General features: G+C 41.7%; 1 protein-coding gene across 1 annotated transcript; it reads left to right on the top strand.

Annotated features, from left to right (window-relative positions):
* Positions 1–5,954: 5,954 nt before the first annotated feature.
* On the top strand, positions 5,955–17,936 carry LOC147254354 (solute carrier family 25 member 36-A). The gene is made up of 7 exons (XM_086215976.1): positions 5,955–6,414; positions 8,229–8,393; positions 9,799–9,876; positions 12,121–12,221; positions 13,539–13,605; positions 14,932–15,221; positions 15,305–17,936. The coding sequence occupies exons 1-7, from the start codon at positions 6,374–6,376 to the stop codon at positions 15,496–15,498; spliced, it is 936 nt and encodes a 311-aa protein (XP_086072102.1). The 5' UTR covers positions 5,955–6,373; the 3' UTR covers positions 15,499–17,936.
* Positions 17,937–18,428: the final 492 nt, after the last annotated feature.

Below are 18,428 nucleotides of genomic sequence, written 5' to 3'. Positions count from 1 at the left end.
CCCTTGTACTTTTTCTGCGGCTACCTCTCTGTTTCACTGCTGTAACAGTACCAGTTTCCCCACTAAGGGACAAATAAGGGTTTTCCTTATCTTATCTCTTATCTCTTATCTTATGTGTCTGCTACCAACTAATTCCTGGATTAACTTGGACTTTCTCTTCTGTTTATCACAATAATTAAGTCAGTCATATCTCATCATAGTTATGCGTGAGTTTCACTGTAATTTTGGCGGTAAAAATTGGAGGCAAAGAATAAACCACACACTTGTTTGTCGATGACCCGTCCAGGGTGAACCCCGCCTCTCACCCAAAGGCTGCTGGGATAGACTCCAGCCCCCCCGGGTACCCTCAACAGGATAAGACGTAGAAAATGAATGGATGGATGGATGGATGGATGGACTTATTTTGTTGAATTTGGACTCAAATCAATTCCTCACTTGCGCATATGTGTGCAGACACTTGTGCCTGATTGGTACCAATATGGTAGTTTCTGCTCTGTGTCGTGCAACAGCGTCCCACATCAAACTCGGCTGAGTGTGGAATTGTGGATGATTGAATCAGGCATCTCACACAAAGCTCCGGTCCTATAGCGACTCATTGTCTAAATCTTCCTCTACTCCCACCTTAATATCTGAAGGTATGGCAGTCATATGAGCCAAGCTGCTGAACGTGCAACCACTTAACTCATTCTTTTTCTACTCCAATAGAAGTCATGAGACGGGGCTGACAGAGATGATGTAGCTAATTGGGAATAGGAAGCTTGTGTGCGTGGGAGGGTGGGTTTTTGTGTCTGTTTTGCCCTAAAGAAACCTTCAGCTTGTACCTTTAAGTCATCGTTGGCCTGCGAGAATATGTGTCTGAGAACAGGACTCAAGAATAAAATGCTCCCTTTGGATAATCATTTGTCAACAACAGTGGAATCCAGACTATGCTTGGCAGCCAGATGTGTGTGGACGTCATAAGATACCGATCAATTCCAACAGCCTGCAGTGAGTTCATGACTCTGGTAGCTGCTGGGTTTCTTCCCAAATAAACCTGAATCTCTCCGTATATATTTATAATCTTACTATTATTTTCTGCTTTGTTTATATTGCTCTCTAGCACATCACATTTTAATGTCCCCAGTGAAATATCATTATATCTACAGCAGGTTAACATGTAAAGTATGCTTGCAAAACAAATAACATCCCTACCAACTAAATAGTTTTTAGTGCTTATTAGCAAATATTTGCATGTTATTGTGTTGAACTATTAAAATTCACATGGAAAAATGTGCATCTTGAAGATTAGTGCGCATGCTAACAAACCTGGGAGTGGATCTCTGCCTCCAGTCTTGTGACAATAAATGGTAGGACAGTAATACACAGCATCAAAGTGGTAAACCACCAGTTCAAAGCGATAAGGCCCCCAATACATCAACCAACATTCAAATCCTGCTCATCAACTAATCTGAACAGATGTAAAACAAAAGTTCATAAAAGACCTTTAAATATATTATTGAATATTGGTGAAACTGGGGTATGCCGAGGTTTTCCTATGATTTTTTGTATTTTTATTGTTAGTCTTTTTCTTTCAAAGCACAGCCAGAAAAAACAACAACAACTCAGTTGTTTGGATAACGACTGGAAAAGCTGTATTTCTGTTTCTCCAATGTGAAATAAACTACATATCCACCGTCTCTAAGAGATTTTGACTTTATGTAGCTGTTCTGGTTGATAGTGTGAAGCTGTGGCAAGACTAGAACCAACAACCAGATCAAGCCAAGTCCTTAAAGCTCCTCTCATATCTTATCTATTTATGGTTTATTCAACGGGAACAGATACAGTGTTCACAAACATGCTGAAAGCAGCCATCTGATGCAAGTATCTTAATGTTTACAGCTAATTCTAATTCACACTACCCATTCAAAGAAGCCGCACTCTCTACTGTATTGTGGAGAAGAGAATTTCTTTGATTCCAAGTGAATGGAAATTGGTGGTGGATGGGTGCAGTCAGGGTGCCAGGGCCCATGTGAGCAATTCAGCTAACACTGCAATAAATAACTCATTTAAACCCTGTGCCCTCAAAATGGTTAAAGTTCAACAAAGTGTTTTCCTCACGGACTTCCTGGCTTCTAAAAAAACAAACAAAGGTTCCACCACATGACAACAGAAAACTACAGAGTCGATCACTTAACTGATTCTTGGTAAAAGCAGACAATGGCAAAAAGTTCAGCTGTCCAGGTGGTCAAACAAGTGTTTGATCAGCGATGCAGTGTTGACCTGTCGTGTCCACGCTCCAGAAAATTGTGTGAACTTTATTTATTCCTTTTCAACACCTCAAACAGGCCATGCAAACAGCAAGAAGTAGAGCATTAGAAGAGAAGTAAACCAAGATAAGGTCATTTGTGGATCTTTGAGTAAATGCTGGGAATACTGAAAAAATACTACAGTCTAAAAATGATTATGAACTCCCGTCACCTGAGTATTGATGGAAGCATCGATTGCGTTGATGATATCAGCAGATCGACTGACTCCTAATAGCGTGACTGTGACACATGGAAGCTTGCCAGAGATTACGTGGAAGTGAGGGATTCCCCAAATCAATGTCCGTTTTAACGTCCTTAATATGGTTGCCATACACAAACACACACACACACACACACACACACACACACACACACACACACACACACACACACACACACACACACACACACACACACACATTCTCCATGTCACCCTAATGAGGGCGCTGACCACATTTTCTCCGCTGGCGTAAAACAAAACCATAACAGTCGGTTTATCTGGCCCATATTTGTAGAACTGTCATTAGGTTTTTCATTTTAAACTGAAATTTTGTTTAAGTCACTTTATAGAAAGAGCTTTTTTTTTTAAATATGTGCTGTAAAAAGAAAAAATTAATTGGTGAAAATAACCCTGCTTACCCCTCAGTTCACTTTGTATTCATCCGTCCGTTTTCTTCCACTTATCCTGTTAAGGGTCGCGCGCGGGGGGGGGGGGGGGGGGGGGCTGGAGTCTATCCCAGCGGCTTTTGGGTGTGAGGCGGGGTTCCCCCTGGACAGGTCACCAGTCCATCACAGGGCCAACACACAGAGACAGACAACCATTCACACTCACAGTCACACCTACGGTCAATTTAGAGTATCAATCAGCCTCGTCCCCTCTTGATGTCTTTGGACTGTGGGAGGAAGCTGGAGTACCAGAGAGAACCCACACAGGAACAGGGAGAACATGGAGACTCCACACAGAAAGATCCTGTGCCTGAGCCAGGACTCGAACCCAGAACCTTCTTGCTGTGAGGAACAGCGCTAACCACCGCACCGCCGTGCCGCCCCAATTTGTATCCTTTACTGTTAATCCCAAGGTGCACTTCAGGCCTCTTGAAGACCAAAAACATTCTTCAAAGTGAGCTGGGAAGTACAGAACTCTTCTCATCTGGTGTGAAGGCGGTGCCAACAAAACCCCTTTGAATCAAGAACGTTTGTTTTTTATGTCTTATGAATCAAACATACCTGAACATTTTATTTATAAAAGGAAGAATGTGTTATTTCTTTCCTTCCTCCCATGTCTCTCAAGAAAAAAAGAGCACAGTTCATTCACGTGCTCAAGCGGAACATAAAAACATAGACTGGCTACCGGTCAACTTTGTTTCTGAGAAATTTATACAAACATGCTTTGGCGGCAACATTTTCACTGTCATCCTGTTGCTGTGTGCTCAGAGGTTAACCAAAAGCTCCCAAAAAAAGAATGTTTACTCTCAAAGTTCAGACTAACATTTTATTTGACTTATTTTCCAGACAGACCTGTATAGAAGCTTTTGGCCTTTGCCTGGACAGCCAAAACAAGCAGACTAAAAATACCCTTCTCACACAAACAACTGGCAGGGAACTCATTTTCCCTGAAAGTTGCGCAGGTTTAAGCAGCCCAGTTTCAAGGGTTTATGCAGTCACACGGACTCACCGTTGTCTAGTGTGGTTTGTCTCCAAACTAAAGAGACAAATGTTTCAATGCAAGTATTTTTGGCGTGAAGGAATGTTCATCATGCTTCCATTTATGAGAGCCAGGACCTGTGATAAGCATCATGTGCTGTTGCCAATGACAATAGTTCGCTAATTCCTGTTAGCTTTGGAGAGCCACAAGCAGTTACTTCTCAATAAAAACCTCTGCCGTGAGAGCAGGCCTGGTTACGTAAAAGTACTAATAAATACCGGCACGGAGGGAATCACACTTAAATCGCTTTACTTCAATCACTTACTACATATTAGCAAAATTTGACATTCGGAAGTATGCAGAGGATATTGCCAAGAACGGTTCATCATTAGCTCAGGCACCAGGGAACATGAGGCTGTGCTGCTTCCCACAGATCTCAACTTGGAGGTGTTTCAGGAACAATCAGATGGTTTGAAGAATTTTTGCTTGAATTATCTGTTCTTGAATCATCTTTTCTTGATTCAGGATTCAAAGAAGACAGAAGGATGAAAAAAGTTAAAGGACAATGCTATTTTAATCCAATGGGGCAACTGGCTAATACGCCCACTAGAGGTGCATTAATTAACACTGACATGCTCAGATTTTTATCGTAATCACCTGACCAGCTAAGAATCGTTAGCAGGGGAGCTCCCTTTATCTGGTAGATTTTATATCAAACAGAAAGCTGTACCTTCGTCAAGGAAAATTAAAAATTTGCGTCAGGATGAGCTGTAATTTTCTTATTTTCTGATTTTAGTTTTAAGCTGTCTGAATAAAGACTGCTTGTATATTATGTGCATTAACGCTGAACTTTTTTGAACATACTTTGATACCTTAAGGTTTCATATATGTAAAAAAAAAAAAAAAAAATCTGACTGTATCCAAAGGAGATCTGAAAGCCTAACAAGACTGAGTGAGCGACCCGAGCAGAGAACATCCAAGTGTCTTTTTGCCTTTCATTCAGTCAGGCAGTAACATGATGAGACACATGTGGCACATGATCTGGCCTGGTTTATCAGCGTCTGTAATTATGAAATTAAGTGGCGTTGGGTATTTATTCTGCAGCCTAAATTGGAAAACCTTATTTTCTGTGACTCTCAAGTCTTCATTCACCTCCCTCCTCGTCCTCTACACACACAAACACGCACTGAAATCAATTCAGGTCAAAACCATCAGAATTTTCCCACCATGTTTGAATTCATATCAGGAATGTTATATACAATCTCAGGAGCTGTTTACACTCTGCAATAATTGGTTCTTTATTTCACTAAAGTCTCATTTAAAAAGTTTCCCTTTTTAAATGGCAAAGTGTTACATAAAATAGTTCAGTGGGAAAGGCTGGCGCATATCTGACCACATGATTTAATTTATGTAAATGAAATGTCAGTGTAAATAAGTTATTTAGCCTCTGACATCAGCCCTGGCAGACTGGAACAGAAATGATGTGAGCTTTTAACGATTTTTTTTTTTTTTTAACCTGACATTGAGTAATGTTAAAAAGATGACCTTATTTGACAACAATCTTTAGACTTAAAGTAAAGCTGGTTCGGGAAAAGTTCTAGATTGACTGAAAACGAAGACACACTCTCTCATATTTTGCAATCCAATAAACACAGTCCTGCATGACAACAGCAGGATCTTAGAATGACATTTTGATATAATGCATCACTGCCAATTACTACCTCATTTAATTATATATATATTATGTAAATATTCTTAGGAAGTGACCAGAGAGATTATCCAAAGAATGACACTTCTCGGATGTTACTTTAGCTATTTGTTTATTGCTCATACCACGGTGGCATTGTACCTTGTATTTGATATGACTAACACAGTGAGAGATCAGCCAGGTTTTTAATGGATTTGGTGTCACTGCAGCTTCCCGAGCGACAATCAGTGCCCTTCAAAATAAAAGCCATTATCACGTGAAAGAGTAGTGACGGGGCGGGATGAAGGGGCGCCTCAGCCAATCAGCGCGTCTATTTGGAGGCTCCCCATTCGACGATAAACAGTGAGACCTGACCCACAGAGCGCCCAGTGAGGCCGAGTCGTGTTCTGTCCACAGTTACTGGTGTAGCTGCAACACTGGAATACTCTTAAACATTAAAGACTCGCACACTATGAAGAAGCACTGTTCTGTCTCAAAAGGATGAGAGGCAAAATTGTCGCTCTGACATCGACCTTTACCACCCGGAAACCCGTTAGCCGGGATAGCTAACGCAAGCTAGCTGAGGTAGCTGTTACATACCCTCGTTTGTTCCACGCAACTGACCTCCACCACAACACAGCCGTGCTGGGATACCATTTGTTTGCTAAGTGGGGTCGTTACTGTATCCTTCATCTTCAAGTCCGCTCCCGCTGTCCCCGTGTGGTGCCCTTGGACGGTTCCCGAATATGCTACATAATGAGCCAGATAGATACCTTAGTTCATCTGTTTGCTGGAGGGTGAGTATGTTCGCGTGCCTCATAACCTACATTCAGGAGCTGAGCTAGCTAGCCTCGCACTCTCGGCTAGCTGCTGTTGCCAGTGCATTATAGCTGCTCATTTTGATGGTGCGATTTTGATTTTTAGACTTGGTTTATTTGTATTATATTAACCCGAAGATGAATGCTCTCAGCAGAGTGTCAGACGTCAGACAACTAGTGCCGACCTAGCATGTCCGTCCATAACAGTGAGGCTCAATGTCACAACTTACATCGGCATGTCTGTGTTTGAATGAAGTGGTGGGTGTGTTCTACTTTTAGCATTTAGTCCTGGGAGCACTTGTAAAAGTTTTGTGATATTCTAAGCTGCACGTCTTTGCCAAGTGTATTCTTGCCGCCGTGATGCTGATTTAGAATCAGCGACTGCGCCAGTGGAAAAAAACAAACTTTAAATCAGCGTATGTGTGCTTAGAAGTGAATACTGCTTACGAGCGTATTCCATGATGCGCTCTTATCTTGCAAGTCTGCATACATGAAACGATATGGTAACGTTCAAAGATGAGGCTTGTAAAACAATATCATCTGTCCTTCAGTTTACCATCCTCCCTTATATTAAGTTTAAACTGTAATTTTCTTTAAGAATAAATAAACATTTCACTCACATTGTTTGTAATGGTAGGCTCTCATGCTATTGTCCTCTGCTCCTTAGAGCATTGTGTGTGTGTGTATGTAAACACTGATACGACTATGTTGTTAGGTGAAAGAATAAAATGTCATTCTAGTTTTGTGAGCCTAGCTTGTTACAAGTGCTGCAAGTGTTTGAATAAATAATCACAGTTAGAATTACTGATAATTTCGATAGTAAAGGAAATTTTCTTTTTACGTCATTATTTTCATTTTTGTTCAAAAAGGTCATGTTACAGTGTTTGTAGAGATGTTTTCTTAAGTCTGTAGTATACGATGTTAAGTAGGACTTCCCTGCAGCACCAGAGTTTTTAATGATTAAATAGTATTTTAACATAGAACAGTGATTAACAAAAATTGTGTTTTCCTGCAATTTGAAAATTGCATTAGGCTTTGGCTCCGTGTCTATGTGTAATTTCACTTTATAGCTGTTAGAGTAGCTGGATATTGTAGCAGCTTCAGCTCAGACTAAAGCGAACCCTAACTACAGATCACTCTCCCTGTTGTGGCCCTACCCAGAAGTCTGCCCCAGCTTACAGATCGTAAAGGGTATCTTGCTCTGTTTATGTAGCTAATCTTGCTCATAAAAAGCAAACTTTAAACTTTGAGTGATTTTAGTTGGTTCCTTATTTTATATATTAATTGTCTTGTTTGGTTCAGACACCATTGTAAATTATAGCTCCATACGCATTATTTTCCTTGAAAATTAAGTCCAAACATTACAAATCCCTCTTGAGTGGTTAATCAGTTTGCATTTATGTCTGTCTAATGTTTATTTCTACCAATAAAAGATAATAATTTGCCGTGGTTGTTGGCACTATTTTAAGTGAAAACCCGTACATCAGATAGTTTGATATATTATGTAGCACAGAGTGGAAGCTTGCAGTTATTTCCCAGGAAAACAAAGCATTCCGGAATGTGTCTCTGTTCTCACAGTGGGCTATTTCTTGTCTACATGCCACAGGTCATTTGAATTCCACCAACCACACCATTGGCTAATTTATTAGTGCAAGAGAAAGAACGCTTTTCACACCTATGAGCATCCTAGCTTTTCCTGGAAGTAGAGCACACCTCAGTGCGGTTCGGTCAGAACAGACCTTCGATTGTTCGCCATCTCACCTCAACCTTTCTCCTCTCTGTCTTTCTACCAGGTGTGGGGGCACGGTAGGAGCCATACTGACTTGTCCGCTGGAAGTAGTCAAAACCCGGCTGCAGTCGTCCTCCATCACCCTCTATGTGTCTGAGGTTCAGCTCAGTACTGTCAATGGGGCCAGTATGGCCCGCATGTCCCCGCCAGGCCCCCTTCACTGCCTCAAGTGGGTACTATTTAGCTATTAAAGTCTGACTCATACAGCATCCTTCAGAAAGTGAATAGTTTGTATACAGCTCCCATAGATATGGGTGTTGGTTCCTCCTTCCTGCTGGCCCAGAGACATTTGGCGGCAGGGTTGCAGGGTCACAGTTTCCTCACGGGCAGCCACCAGCCTGGTCATGGCGGTAATATTGTGCCACTGCTAACCCGCACTGTCTATGTAAAAATTCGCAGAGACAGAAAGGGATTGGGGGGTGGGTGGTTGGTTTATAACATTCCACTGCTGATCCGTCAGCGACGTTGTGACAGTACCGAACTGTCTTGTTAAAGGGACAGCTGGAATGGCCGAATGGCTCACTCTTATTACAGATACTGTTGTGTGACATGTCAAGCATGACGACGGGCCGGAATGCTGTTTAAAACAAGCTACACGATATTATATGAGCTTCAGTTAGTTCCATGTAAGCAAACAATGTGTCACAATAGTGGGGTAGTTCCAACAGAAGCACAGAAGAAACTCCACAGCAGAAGTGGCTACCATGTTGCTGCTGTTTGATCCGTATGGCTGATGTCCATGTGGCAAGGCTAAGCGCTCCCTGAAACCCGACCCCACATCCTCACCCTTTGGGAAAACTAAACTTAATGTTGGGATACAGCCAGGGAGGAGGAAATGAGACCTGCTCCATTGAAAGGAAAGTAGCCAGGTTTCCTCTTGAAAGGTCATGTCAGGGGTGTTTGATGGAGCCATGCCACATTCAAAGATGATGCCGGTGTCCCAGAACAGGAAGAGCTTTGTTGTTCCTTCTCGGGGTAGCCATCATGAATGGGACACGCATCTAAGGGTACAGTGAGCTATAATGCTTGTAAATGACAGACAGTTACAATTTATTGAAACTCGATACCTCAAAAACAGCTTAAAATGTAAATCTTTTTTTTGTTATTATGTAATTTCTTTTTCTATGTAAAGATAGTACTGTGTCAGGACTGATGATATAAAGCCCAACCTTTGTCTGTGAGGCCATGTTGTGTTCGTTACACCTCATGATACTAAAGTGTTAGATGAGACAAACGTTTGACAACTTGCCACTATTTTTAGCTATTTTGAAAGCTCTACTGGTTTAGACCTTTGAATACAGGCTAAAGGTTGGTCTGATGGACAGAGACAACAGACCGTTCAGACCTTAAACCTTTAAGGGTTTGTCATGACAAACTGTCCACGAGATTTTAATTTTCATCTGCATGAAAGTTGCAGAAGAGTCAAAATCAGGAGTGCCCCCCCCCCCCCCCCCCCCAGCAGGCTGAAGAAAAACCTATTGTGTTGTTTTGGTTTATTTCACCACCACTAGTAAAGTGAAACATGTATGTGGTCATGATGTTTTTATTTTTTTGTTTTTGTGTGTCTTATTCAGATTGATATTAGAGAAAGAAGGACCCCGCTCTCTCTTCAGGGGTTTGGGGCCGAACTTGGTGGGCGTGGCACCTTCCAGGTAAGATGACCTCATCACCTTCAACAGAGACAGCGCACGTGTCACTTGATTATTATAGTTATTGGTTGTTAGAAAGCTGAATGGACTCGATTACAGCAACAAAGCAGTTTCCTTATATAAGAGCAAAGAGATTTGCGATTTTGTCAATCCTTCACACGCATGCAAGCACGCGTGCACATGTGCACGCAGTTGTGGAATAGCCATTCAAAGCAGTAGTTCATCTGTTGGCAGAAAAATCCAGTTCAGGGGACTTTAGCATTTTTTTCCTTGCAAGCCCCTGAAGTAGCTTGACTTAATAGTGTCGCGTGACGTCATGCTGAAAAAAATGCTTGTTGCACACATGGGTATACCTCATGGTTTTCACATCTAAGGTAATCCAGCTGATGCCTCACATCAGTGCACTTATCCATCAATTTTCTCTCCTTTATTTCAGTTTGCCACTTTCGCAGCTTGTAGTCGGTAGCTCGCTCATCCTAACAAACAGCATCTTTTAGATGTTTTCCAGTTTTGGCTAGCAGATGGGACTGATAATGAGAGACCTTTGTGTGATACAAAGTCATTTGAAGCGAGGAACTGTTTTCCCCTCCGATGTGGGCAGGAATAATTACTCTCTGTCTCTGCTGTCATTTTGTTCGCACTCTAAGCAATGTGTACTTAACAGCAATTGTGTCTGTCACTGTGTCAACTGAGTCAACCAATGATGTGTGTTGTGCAGGTGCGAGTGTAAACAAACCATGTTGCTAATGTTGAAAGAACATAAAATATCAGCCATGTTGAACAATGATTTGGAACAGTTTTGGAAACCTTCTGTTGCTGCCTGATCGCTCTCGGCAATGACAATATTGCATCTCATTAGGGCCGTCAAATGATTGACTTTTTATTTAATATTATATTGAACAGTTGTCGATACCTGTCATTTTCCCGCAGGCCTGCCATCTGCTGGTGAATACAGACATCAAATATAACATAATTTCTGCTGTACAAAGTCGTTGACTGAAATTGCAAAGCATCGTCTTTCGAAGCACACGACTGACATGTCAGAGGTTTCACAGCATTCTTCCTCACGCACCTGATGCTGCGTCACTGCTCGGAGAGATCGCTTTCACTTTGCTTCAACTTTCATCATTCGGCGGCGTGCTTGGTCACCTTCAGCTGTGCTCTGAGCTTACATTTATGCTAACATGCCTGCACTTCCCCTGTTAACGCCTACTGAATATCTCCCTGCTGCCATTTGTTATATAACACTTGGCAGGATGGTATACATAGACCACGTATTACCTGGACTTTTTCATTTGATAGCCCATTCTTTCCCTTGTAGCTCTGCTGACCACCATAAGAGCTGTGCTATAAGGTAGATAACAAAGGCGTATGCACAGTACCTACCGGACAGGCAGTGCTTTATGAATGATGGACTTTAGGAACACGACCTGTATGTAATAAGATTTTGCTCAACACTGACGCTCTGTTAAAACTAGCCTTTACATCTTACCAGATATTGATGATGCTGGCTCTGTAACACATTTAGGTGAGTGCGTTATATAACCACCCCAGAGATCTTAGGGGTTACTTGGTGACTAAAACACATCATGATCCAGTATTTGCCCAGGAGTTTTACCGGCTGTTCCTATTTTCTGTGGAAAAAATGACAACAGCAGCAGTATTCAGGAAGGAAAAATGGCGTCTATTTCTGAGAAATGGGGCAACTGCCTGCTGTTAGGTAATGCTACACAAGACCCCTGCCATTAATTTTGCTCAGTGTGGTGTGGTGATGAAGGGAACAAAGTGGTGGCTAATGACAGTGGCAAGCAGGTGCTGGGCATATCTCGAGTGCTTTGTAAGTAAGAAGGAATGAATGATGATATAGTGGGCTGTTGAGGTGATGGCGGTGAGGTCACCCATGCTGCTTTGACATAGATTTAGAATGTGACTGATGAGCTGAAAGCATTCTGATTCAATACATTTGAAAATAATAATAATAATTAAAAAAAATCATTTTAAAAGGCAGCACAAGCATTTTTTTTTTTTAAATTTGTAATTACTAAAAACAGTAACACTCTTTTCTTCTGGCCAAAAAACAAAACGAAACACTTGCTTCCTGCTTTCGGTGCAATTCTATGACGCCAAGGTTTCATCTTAAGAAATCTTTGTCTTCCCAATTTTATGAAACCAACTCAGTCAACCAAGATGTATTGGTAACTGCCAGCTATATCTTAGACATTAACCCCTCCCAACTCATTTCTACAGAGCAATCTACTTTGCTGCTTACTCCACGGCCAAAGAGAAACTAAACGGCGTGCTGGAACCGGACTCAACGCAGGTTCACATGGTCTCGGCTGGAATGGCAGGTAACTGTGTTTGTGAGGTTACATTCTCCACCATGTACTGCAATGCGTGTAAACATACCACAACCAAGTCACCATTGTCAGAATGCACTTTAGAAAAACTGAGCACACGGGAGTGGCCTAGTTCAGCTCTGGTAAGTTTGGATGAATACTGACTGGTGGTATGTACCTGTAGCAGCAGGCTTGCTTCACGTGTGTGGTTTATTGCTGCTGTCAGCTCCTCCTTTTACATCAACCTATCTAGAGTGATCAGTGATAGAACTAGATGGTGTTTGATTCCATTGTTGTTTTGTGGAGAGTTTGACTGTCTTGGGCACACACAAATGTCAAGACCTTGTGTATTTAAAAAAAACAAGCTAATCTTGTCCTCTTGATCTTTATTGAGCGACTGTTGATTTCCGAATCCTGAGTTGGCTTCATTAAAGATGTAGTACACTAAAAAGCCCAACTTCAACACTTATTTATTTTTTTCTATGTCAGGGGGAGGTTATCTGCTGTTGTGTCACTCTGATCCAGCTGACTAAACAGCAGTGTGTGTGCGTGTGTGTGTGTGTGTGTTCTATGACAGTGGCACTTTTAGCACACCAAGACTTGCAACTCTAAGCAGCCCGATAAAGCGTGCAAGTCCACACATTCTACAGTGTGATCCTTGACGGAGCTCCACAGTCTGTGTTGGTATTTAACTCCTGCAGCTGAGGTTTCAGCTTGCTTTTGGCAGTGCTAACAGTGGTTTTAGCTAGTAATCTATTTAAGTTGAAGATGATTTAATTGGGACAAATATGTCCATCTCGGTGGGGAATATTCATGTCACATGAGGTTGATTACGTCGGGGATGTCCCATGTTTGCATGCAGGTCATTTTGCTGCACACAAACCCGTATGTCTCTTTTAGGCTTTTACACTACCAAAGCATGAGACCCCACCACCACTAGGGGTCTCAAGCTACATCTGTGAGGAGTTACTTTGGTCCGTGTGAGTACTCGCCACAGATCTGTGCCCCTTTTCTCACGTTCTACATTACTGTCCTCGCCTCGCTTATCATCTAGGTCACTAGATAAGATGCAGGTTATTTCAGTTGTCTCCATGTTTCACCATTTGTACACCGCTCCCCCCTAGAATATAGGACTATTTAGTTTACACTTTAAGGTGCCTATGTCATTGTATCAAGACTATTGTCAGTTTTACCTTGTGACATTTGTTAGGATGAATGTAGCTTCATTTAGATTTTACCCAGAGAGTTAGTATTGTGACAGTTTCTTACATTACTGGCAGCATGTGACATACAAATATTTTATTCTGTTGTTGTTTTCTCCCTTTGCAGGTTTTACAGCCATTACAGCAACCAATCCAATATGGCTCATAAAGACCCGTCTCCAGCTGGATGCCAGGTAAAGATACCAGGGAGGTTTAAAGCGTAAAAGTCACAATATCACAACCAGGAAGTTCTTTTCTTTATTTTAACTGTCTTTGATTTCTCCACATAAAAAGGGTGTTTCGGGGTTCAATTTCAGTACATTGTAAAAAAACAAAAACAAAACCATAATAGGGTCTTCGCCCCAGAGTACCTCCGGGCTCAGGCCCTAAAAAACAGAACAAACAGCTGATATGTGCACCAATGTGATGGCCTGGACACCAACTTTAGGTCATTGTAACCTGGTGTCATCCATGTCAATAACGTCTAACATTCTATTCTGAGGTCGTTTTGCAAAGCAATCAGCCATCATTTCACACATGCAGAACAAACTGTGGCCCTTTATTCAGCTAATGGCCTCGCCTCTCCTGCCCAAGTGGAGTGACCTTCATCATCGTCCTCTTGTTTGTTTTCTGTCGCCACTTAACCAAAAGCTAAAGATGTATGACAGAAACGCATCAGTTCCATACATTTAAGAAGCTGGAAGTAGTAAGTATTCAGCATTTTGCCTAAAATGTGGACAGAATGACTAGCATAATGAAAGAGTGTTGCATTTTCTTTTCTTTTCTTTGAATTTGTGATTGTTATGAATCACTCGCACCAGTTATTTACAGTATTATTCTGAAAAATGGGAAGTTTTTCGGTTTCGTAATTGACAAAAAAGAGGAAATGTCTCGGATGTATAATTTAAAGTCCCAAGATATTTTCTTCAAAGCAAAAATTCTTATCACCAAATTTCACCAGATCATTTCTATGCAGTTGTGACTTATGTTGTCGAAGGAAATTTGTTTTCCTTGTTGTCCAAGATTTCTCCTATTTGATGAAATTACCTCACAATCACACATCTGACCTGTAGACAAGAAATCTTACGAAACTGCACAGACCTTCGATGGAATGTGTTTTGTTTGTAGAAACTGAACATGTTCTCAGGATAATATCTGCAATGCAAAGTTCTGCAAAGTTAAAGTCTTCCTGCAGGCGTTTTCCAAGATGGCTTTTGAGTGACAGCTTGACTGGAGTGACTGGAGTGACTTCAGTGTGTCATCAGCAGAACAAGGCATCCTGATGGAGCAGTTGACCCATGTTTGATCCCTAAGTGGTGGGCAGGGTCGGAGTCATGAAGTTCTGTTCTTTTAATATAACAGAGACATCCAACTTCCCATAAACTGCTGCAACATTCTTGTTCCGTTTATCAGTAACAGCACTGTTATTGTGCTTGCATCTACATGGACTACCAAAGGGAGCCTGTCGGCCACATTTTACTCAGGACTCATTAAATGCAGTTTTTCCTGTCTGTTCTCAGAAACCGAGGTGAGCGAAGGATGAGTGCGTTTGAGTGTGTGCGGCGAGTGTATCGGTCAGATGGCCTGCGAGGCTTCTACAGGGGGATGTCTGCATCGTACGCCGGTATCTCAGAGACTGTGATCCACTTTGTGATCTATGAAAACATCAAACGGCGCCTCTTGGAGGCCAAAGCGCCACAGAATATGGACGAGGAAGAGGAGACATCAAAAGACGTTTCTGACTTTGTTGGGATGATGCTCGCTGCTGCCACCTCCAAAACCTGTGCCACATCCATCGCTTATCCTCATGGTGAGAGTGATAAGCAATAAGGTGGGCTCCAGTGCAAAGATTGGCATGATCCACTAACCCTTCTTTACTTCTTGTCTTTGCAGAAGTGATCCGCACCAGGCTACGTGAGGAGGGCACCAAGTATCGCTCCTTCTTCCAGACTCTAACAACAGTTCCCAAAGAGGAGGGCTATCGTGCCCTGTACCGCGGCCTCACCACCCACTTGGTTAGACAGATCCCCAACACCGCCATCATGATGTGCACCTACGAGCTGGTCGTCTACCTCCTGAACGGTTAAAGTCTTCCCCCCCTTTTTAGACAGTGTATGTCACCCTGCCCTTGTTCAGAAACGGAGAAAGAGAGCGGCTGCGCACCTGCAACAGAGGAGGACCGAGACAGCATCTCATCCTTTTGTCTCAGTGATGCGAGCGGTGTTTAAAAATAAGTTTAGTTTCATAACCAATGGTTGAGGCACAAGGAGGAAGATTGAAGAGATTCTCCCATTGATCTGAGGATCAGGGTTTAGCATGGTTGCCCTCCCTCATCCTACAGTACTGAATTTCAATTTGTTTTCCACCATTATATTCTCCCTACGGTTATATACTTTGCTTATGCAAGGTCAGAGTCAGAGTGCTAAAGAAACAACCAGAGTTTACGTATATTCTTCCTCTAACAGTACTAATTCTGAACTAGAGTAATCTCAGTTTCCCCTGCTGGATGTAAGTCAGCAGTAGTCTTTGCTGTCATCTCCTCATCCTTCCGAGGATCACTAGAGGCCCAAACTTGTAAAGAGTCCAGAGCTACGGTGCATCTTTTGAGCTGAACAACGGTTCTCAAGTTACCAAGAACAAGGAGCAGCTGGAGGCCAGTTAAGTTTTGACAAACTGAAGAAGGAAGTAGGAAGAGGGAGGGAAATGTGCCTGGTGTGAAAATGTGATGCCAACTTAGATCCACAGTGGCCGTAGGGGGAGGTGGAGCTCCAGAGAACCTGTCAAACTGCACGTGGAAGAGTGAAGAAATTTTGCGCGCTGGTATTGACAGCAGTGTCTGGAATAAACCTTAGTCAACATGCAGGAAACACACACATTTTCTTTGCAATTAACAGCTACATGGGATGTTCTTACCATTGGCTGCTCGTTTATTGTAAAGGACCTCCACAAAAAGATCTTGAAGTGTTTGTGTTCGGATGGAGGGTGAACTGTAGCCAGCTAAATCTGAATATAACCTACCTTCAACTACTAGAATGTAAGTACACAGTAGGAAGGAAGTAAAAACACTGACCCATTTTGTTAATAAAATGAATAAATTAATAATTTTAACAAATCTCGGTCTATTAAAGATATATATGAATGCCTACATAATGTGATTGTCTGGCAGGTAACCACAAATGCTAACTTATTGTACATCTTTGCCCCCGTCTGATGTTACAGTAGTGTTATTTCTCAAACACTGGTGATATTATAGCACTTTTTCCTCTCGGAATTCTCATGTCACTTCCCCTGTAAAGCTTTGATGCGAGGACAATCCTCTCAGACTTCCTCTGGAATCTTGTAGCAAGGGTGAAGTAGCAGGAATATGGTGGTAATGAGCACATGAATCGAACGCAGGCCAGTTTAAAAGAGGAACCCCAAAATAAACTACGTTATTCAGTTCTTTAGGAATGTGGCATTGTAACCGATTACATCATTAGTGTTTTATCTATCCAAAAGTCCTGTAAAAGTTGGATGGGTCTTGCTCTCTGCTTTGGGTACTACTTTGTTTTGTTGTGTTTCTCCACAAGAACCTGCCTCTCATTTCTAATGTGTGCGTCACCAGTCCCAGTAGTTTAGCCGCCGTGTTCACACCAACTGTCACTTCGGTTATCCTCCAGCGTGTTGTAGCTCGTGCTGCTAACATATCCAGATGCACCACTGCTTATTATGTCAGCTGGTATGCCAGCAGGAAAGGGGGGTGCAGTTTGGGCCTAAAAACTCGGCTCAATAGTTTCATTATCCGTATACTTCAGATGGTGGAAACTGCTCGTGTGTGCGCGCGGGGCCCCAAACAGCTTGTTTTTCTCCGTTAATGTGAATACTGTTTGAGTTTTACAGCACATGCGAAGGATGCATTAGAGTGACCTCATTGTACAAATGTCATCAGATGTATTCATGTACCATCAATGCACACTGTACAGATAATTTCATGCAAACAATATTCCATTTAACACCAATGGAAATCAAAAATACCAAAACTGTCTGCATGGCTCAGTGAGAGGTAAATCAACAGTTAATTGTATGGTTTTTTTTTTAATGCATTCTTACTCCTCTGTTTATCTAATACATTCTTCCCTTCATCCCTTTATTCTTTTACACCCACACGTTTGCATTGTGTGCCAGAGAGTATGGATGAATGTGCGTGTGTTGGCTTAAATGACAATCCTCTGTCATTCATGTGTGTCTGGTCTTTGTGAGTGTGTGTGTGTGTGTGAGGGACCTTAGAAGAATGTGTGCACTGAATTAAATTGCTAAAAAAAAAAAAAGAACACTTTTTATCTTTTTAAAAATATTTTTGCCTTTTCCTGTTGCCCTGTGTTTTTGTTTTTGTTTTTTCTTGCTTTTTTTCTTTTCTTTTTTTTGTTGTGGTCCATGTTGATGAGCCGACTGCAGTTGTGGCTTGGTCTGTGCATTCTCTCACATCCATTTTTTTTGGTTGTTTTTTTTGTTAAAAAGTCAATAAACTGGAAAGAGTGCAAGTATATTCAATTGTCTTAAGTTTGTTTTACTTAAAAACCACAAGCGGAATTCATTCCATCATGAAAATAGCCTTTTCCAGGCCTAGAAAAGCTGTAGAAATTTGCGTCACAAATAAATGCTTATTAGAACTTAAATGCAAAGAATCAGTTTGGGTTGATATTGACTCACTTGAATGTATGTGGATCTTTGATGAATGTGCACTTAAATTTTGAGATGCTTTCTGTTTGTTTATTTTTTTTATCTAAACATATGTTTCAGTTGATGTCCATGAAAACGGACCTCACAGATGTGGAAAATGATACAAAATGAATGTTAAAAATGTGTGTGAATCTTGTGGAAGGGTCAAGTGCACCCCTTTGCCAAAGCCAACGCAAAAAAACTCGTCTTTTAACCCAGACTTATCACCCCCATAGCTGGGAATAAAAGTAAGAATACTGCAATGTGATTTGTCACCAGCAGGTGGTAGTGTTGACCCACTGTGCTCGTCTGACGTTTT

Source organism: Aulostomus chinensis, chromosome 10 (genome assembly GCF_037954235.1).
Source record: "Aulostomus chinensis isolate RoL2024-O1b breed Wild chromosome 10, RoL_Achi_v1.0, whole genome shotgun sequence".
In the NCBI taxonomy this organism is placed as follows: Eukaryota; Metazoa; Chordata; class Actinopteri; order Syngnathiformes; family Aulostomidae; genus Aulostomus; species Aulostomus chinensis.
The sequence above is the reverse complement of the archived record's forward strand: the minus strand, read 5'-3'. Positions and strand labels throughout refer to the sequence as shown.

Excerpts from the sequence above, each read along its gene's own strand:
- LOC147254354 (XM_086215976.1), top strand. The coding sequence starts at position 6,374 with ATGAGCCAGATAGATACCTTAGTTCATCTGTTTGCTGGAGG. Across the intron at positions 6,415-8,228 it reads GTTCATCTGTTTGCTGGAGG|GTGTGGGGGCACGGTAGGAG; the intron begins GTGAGTATGTTC and ends TCTTTCTACCAG. Across the intron at positions 9,877-12,120 it reads GTGGGCGTGGCACCTTCCAG|AGCAATCTACTTTGCTGCTT; the intron begins GTAAGATGACCT and ends TCATTTCTACAG.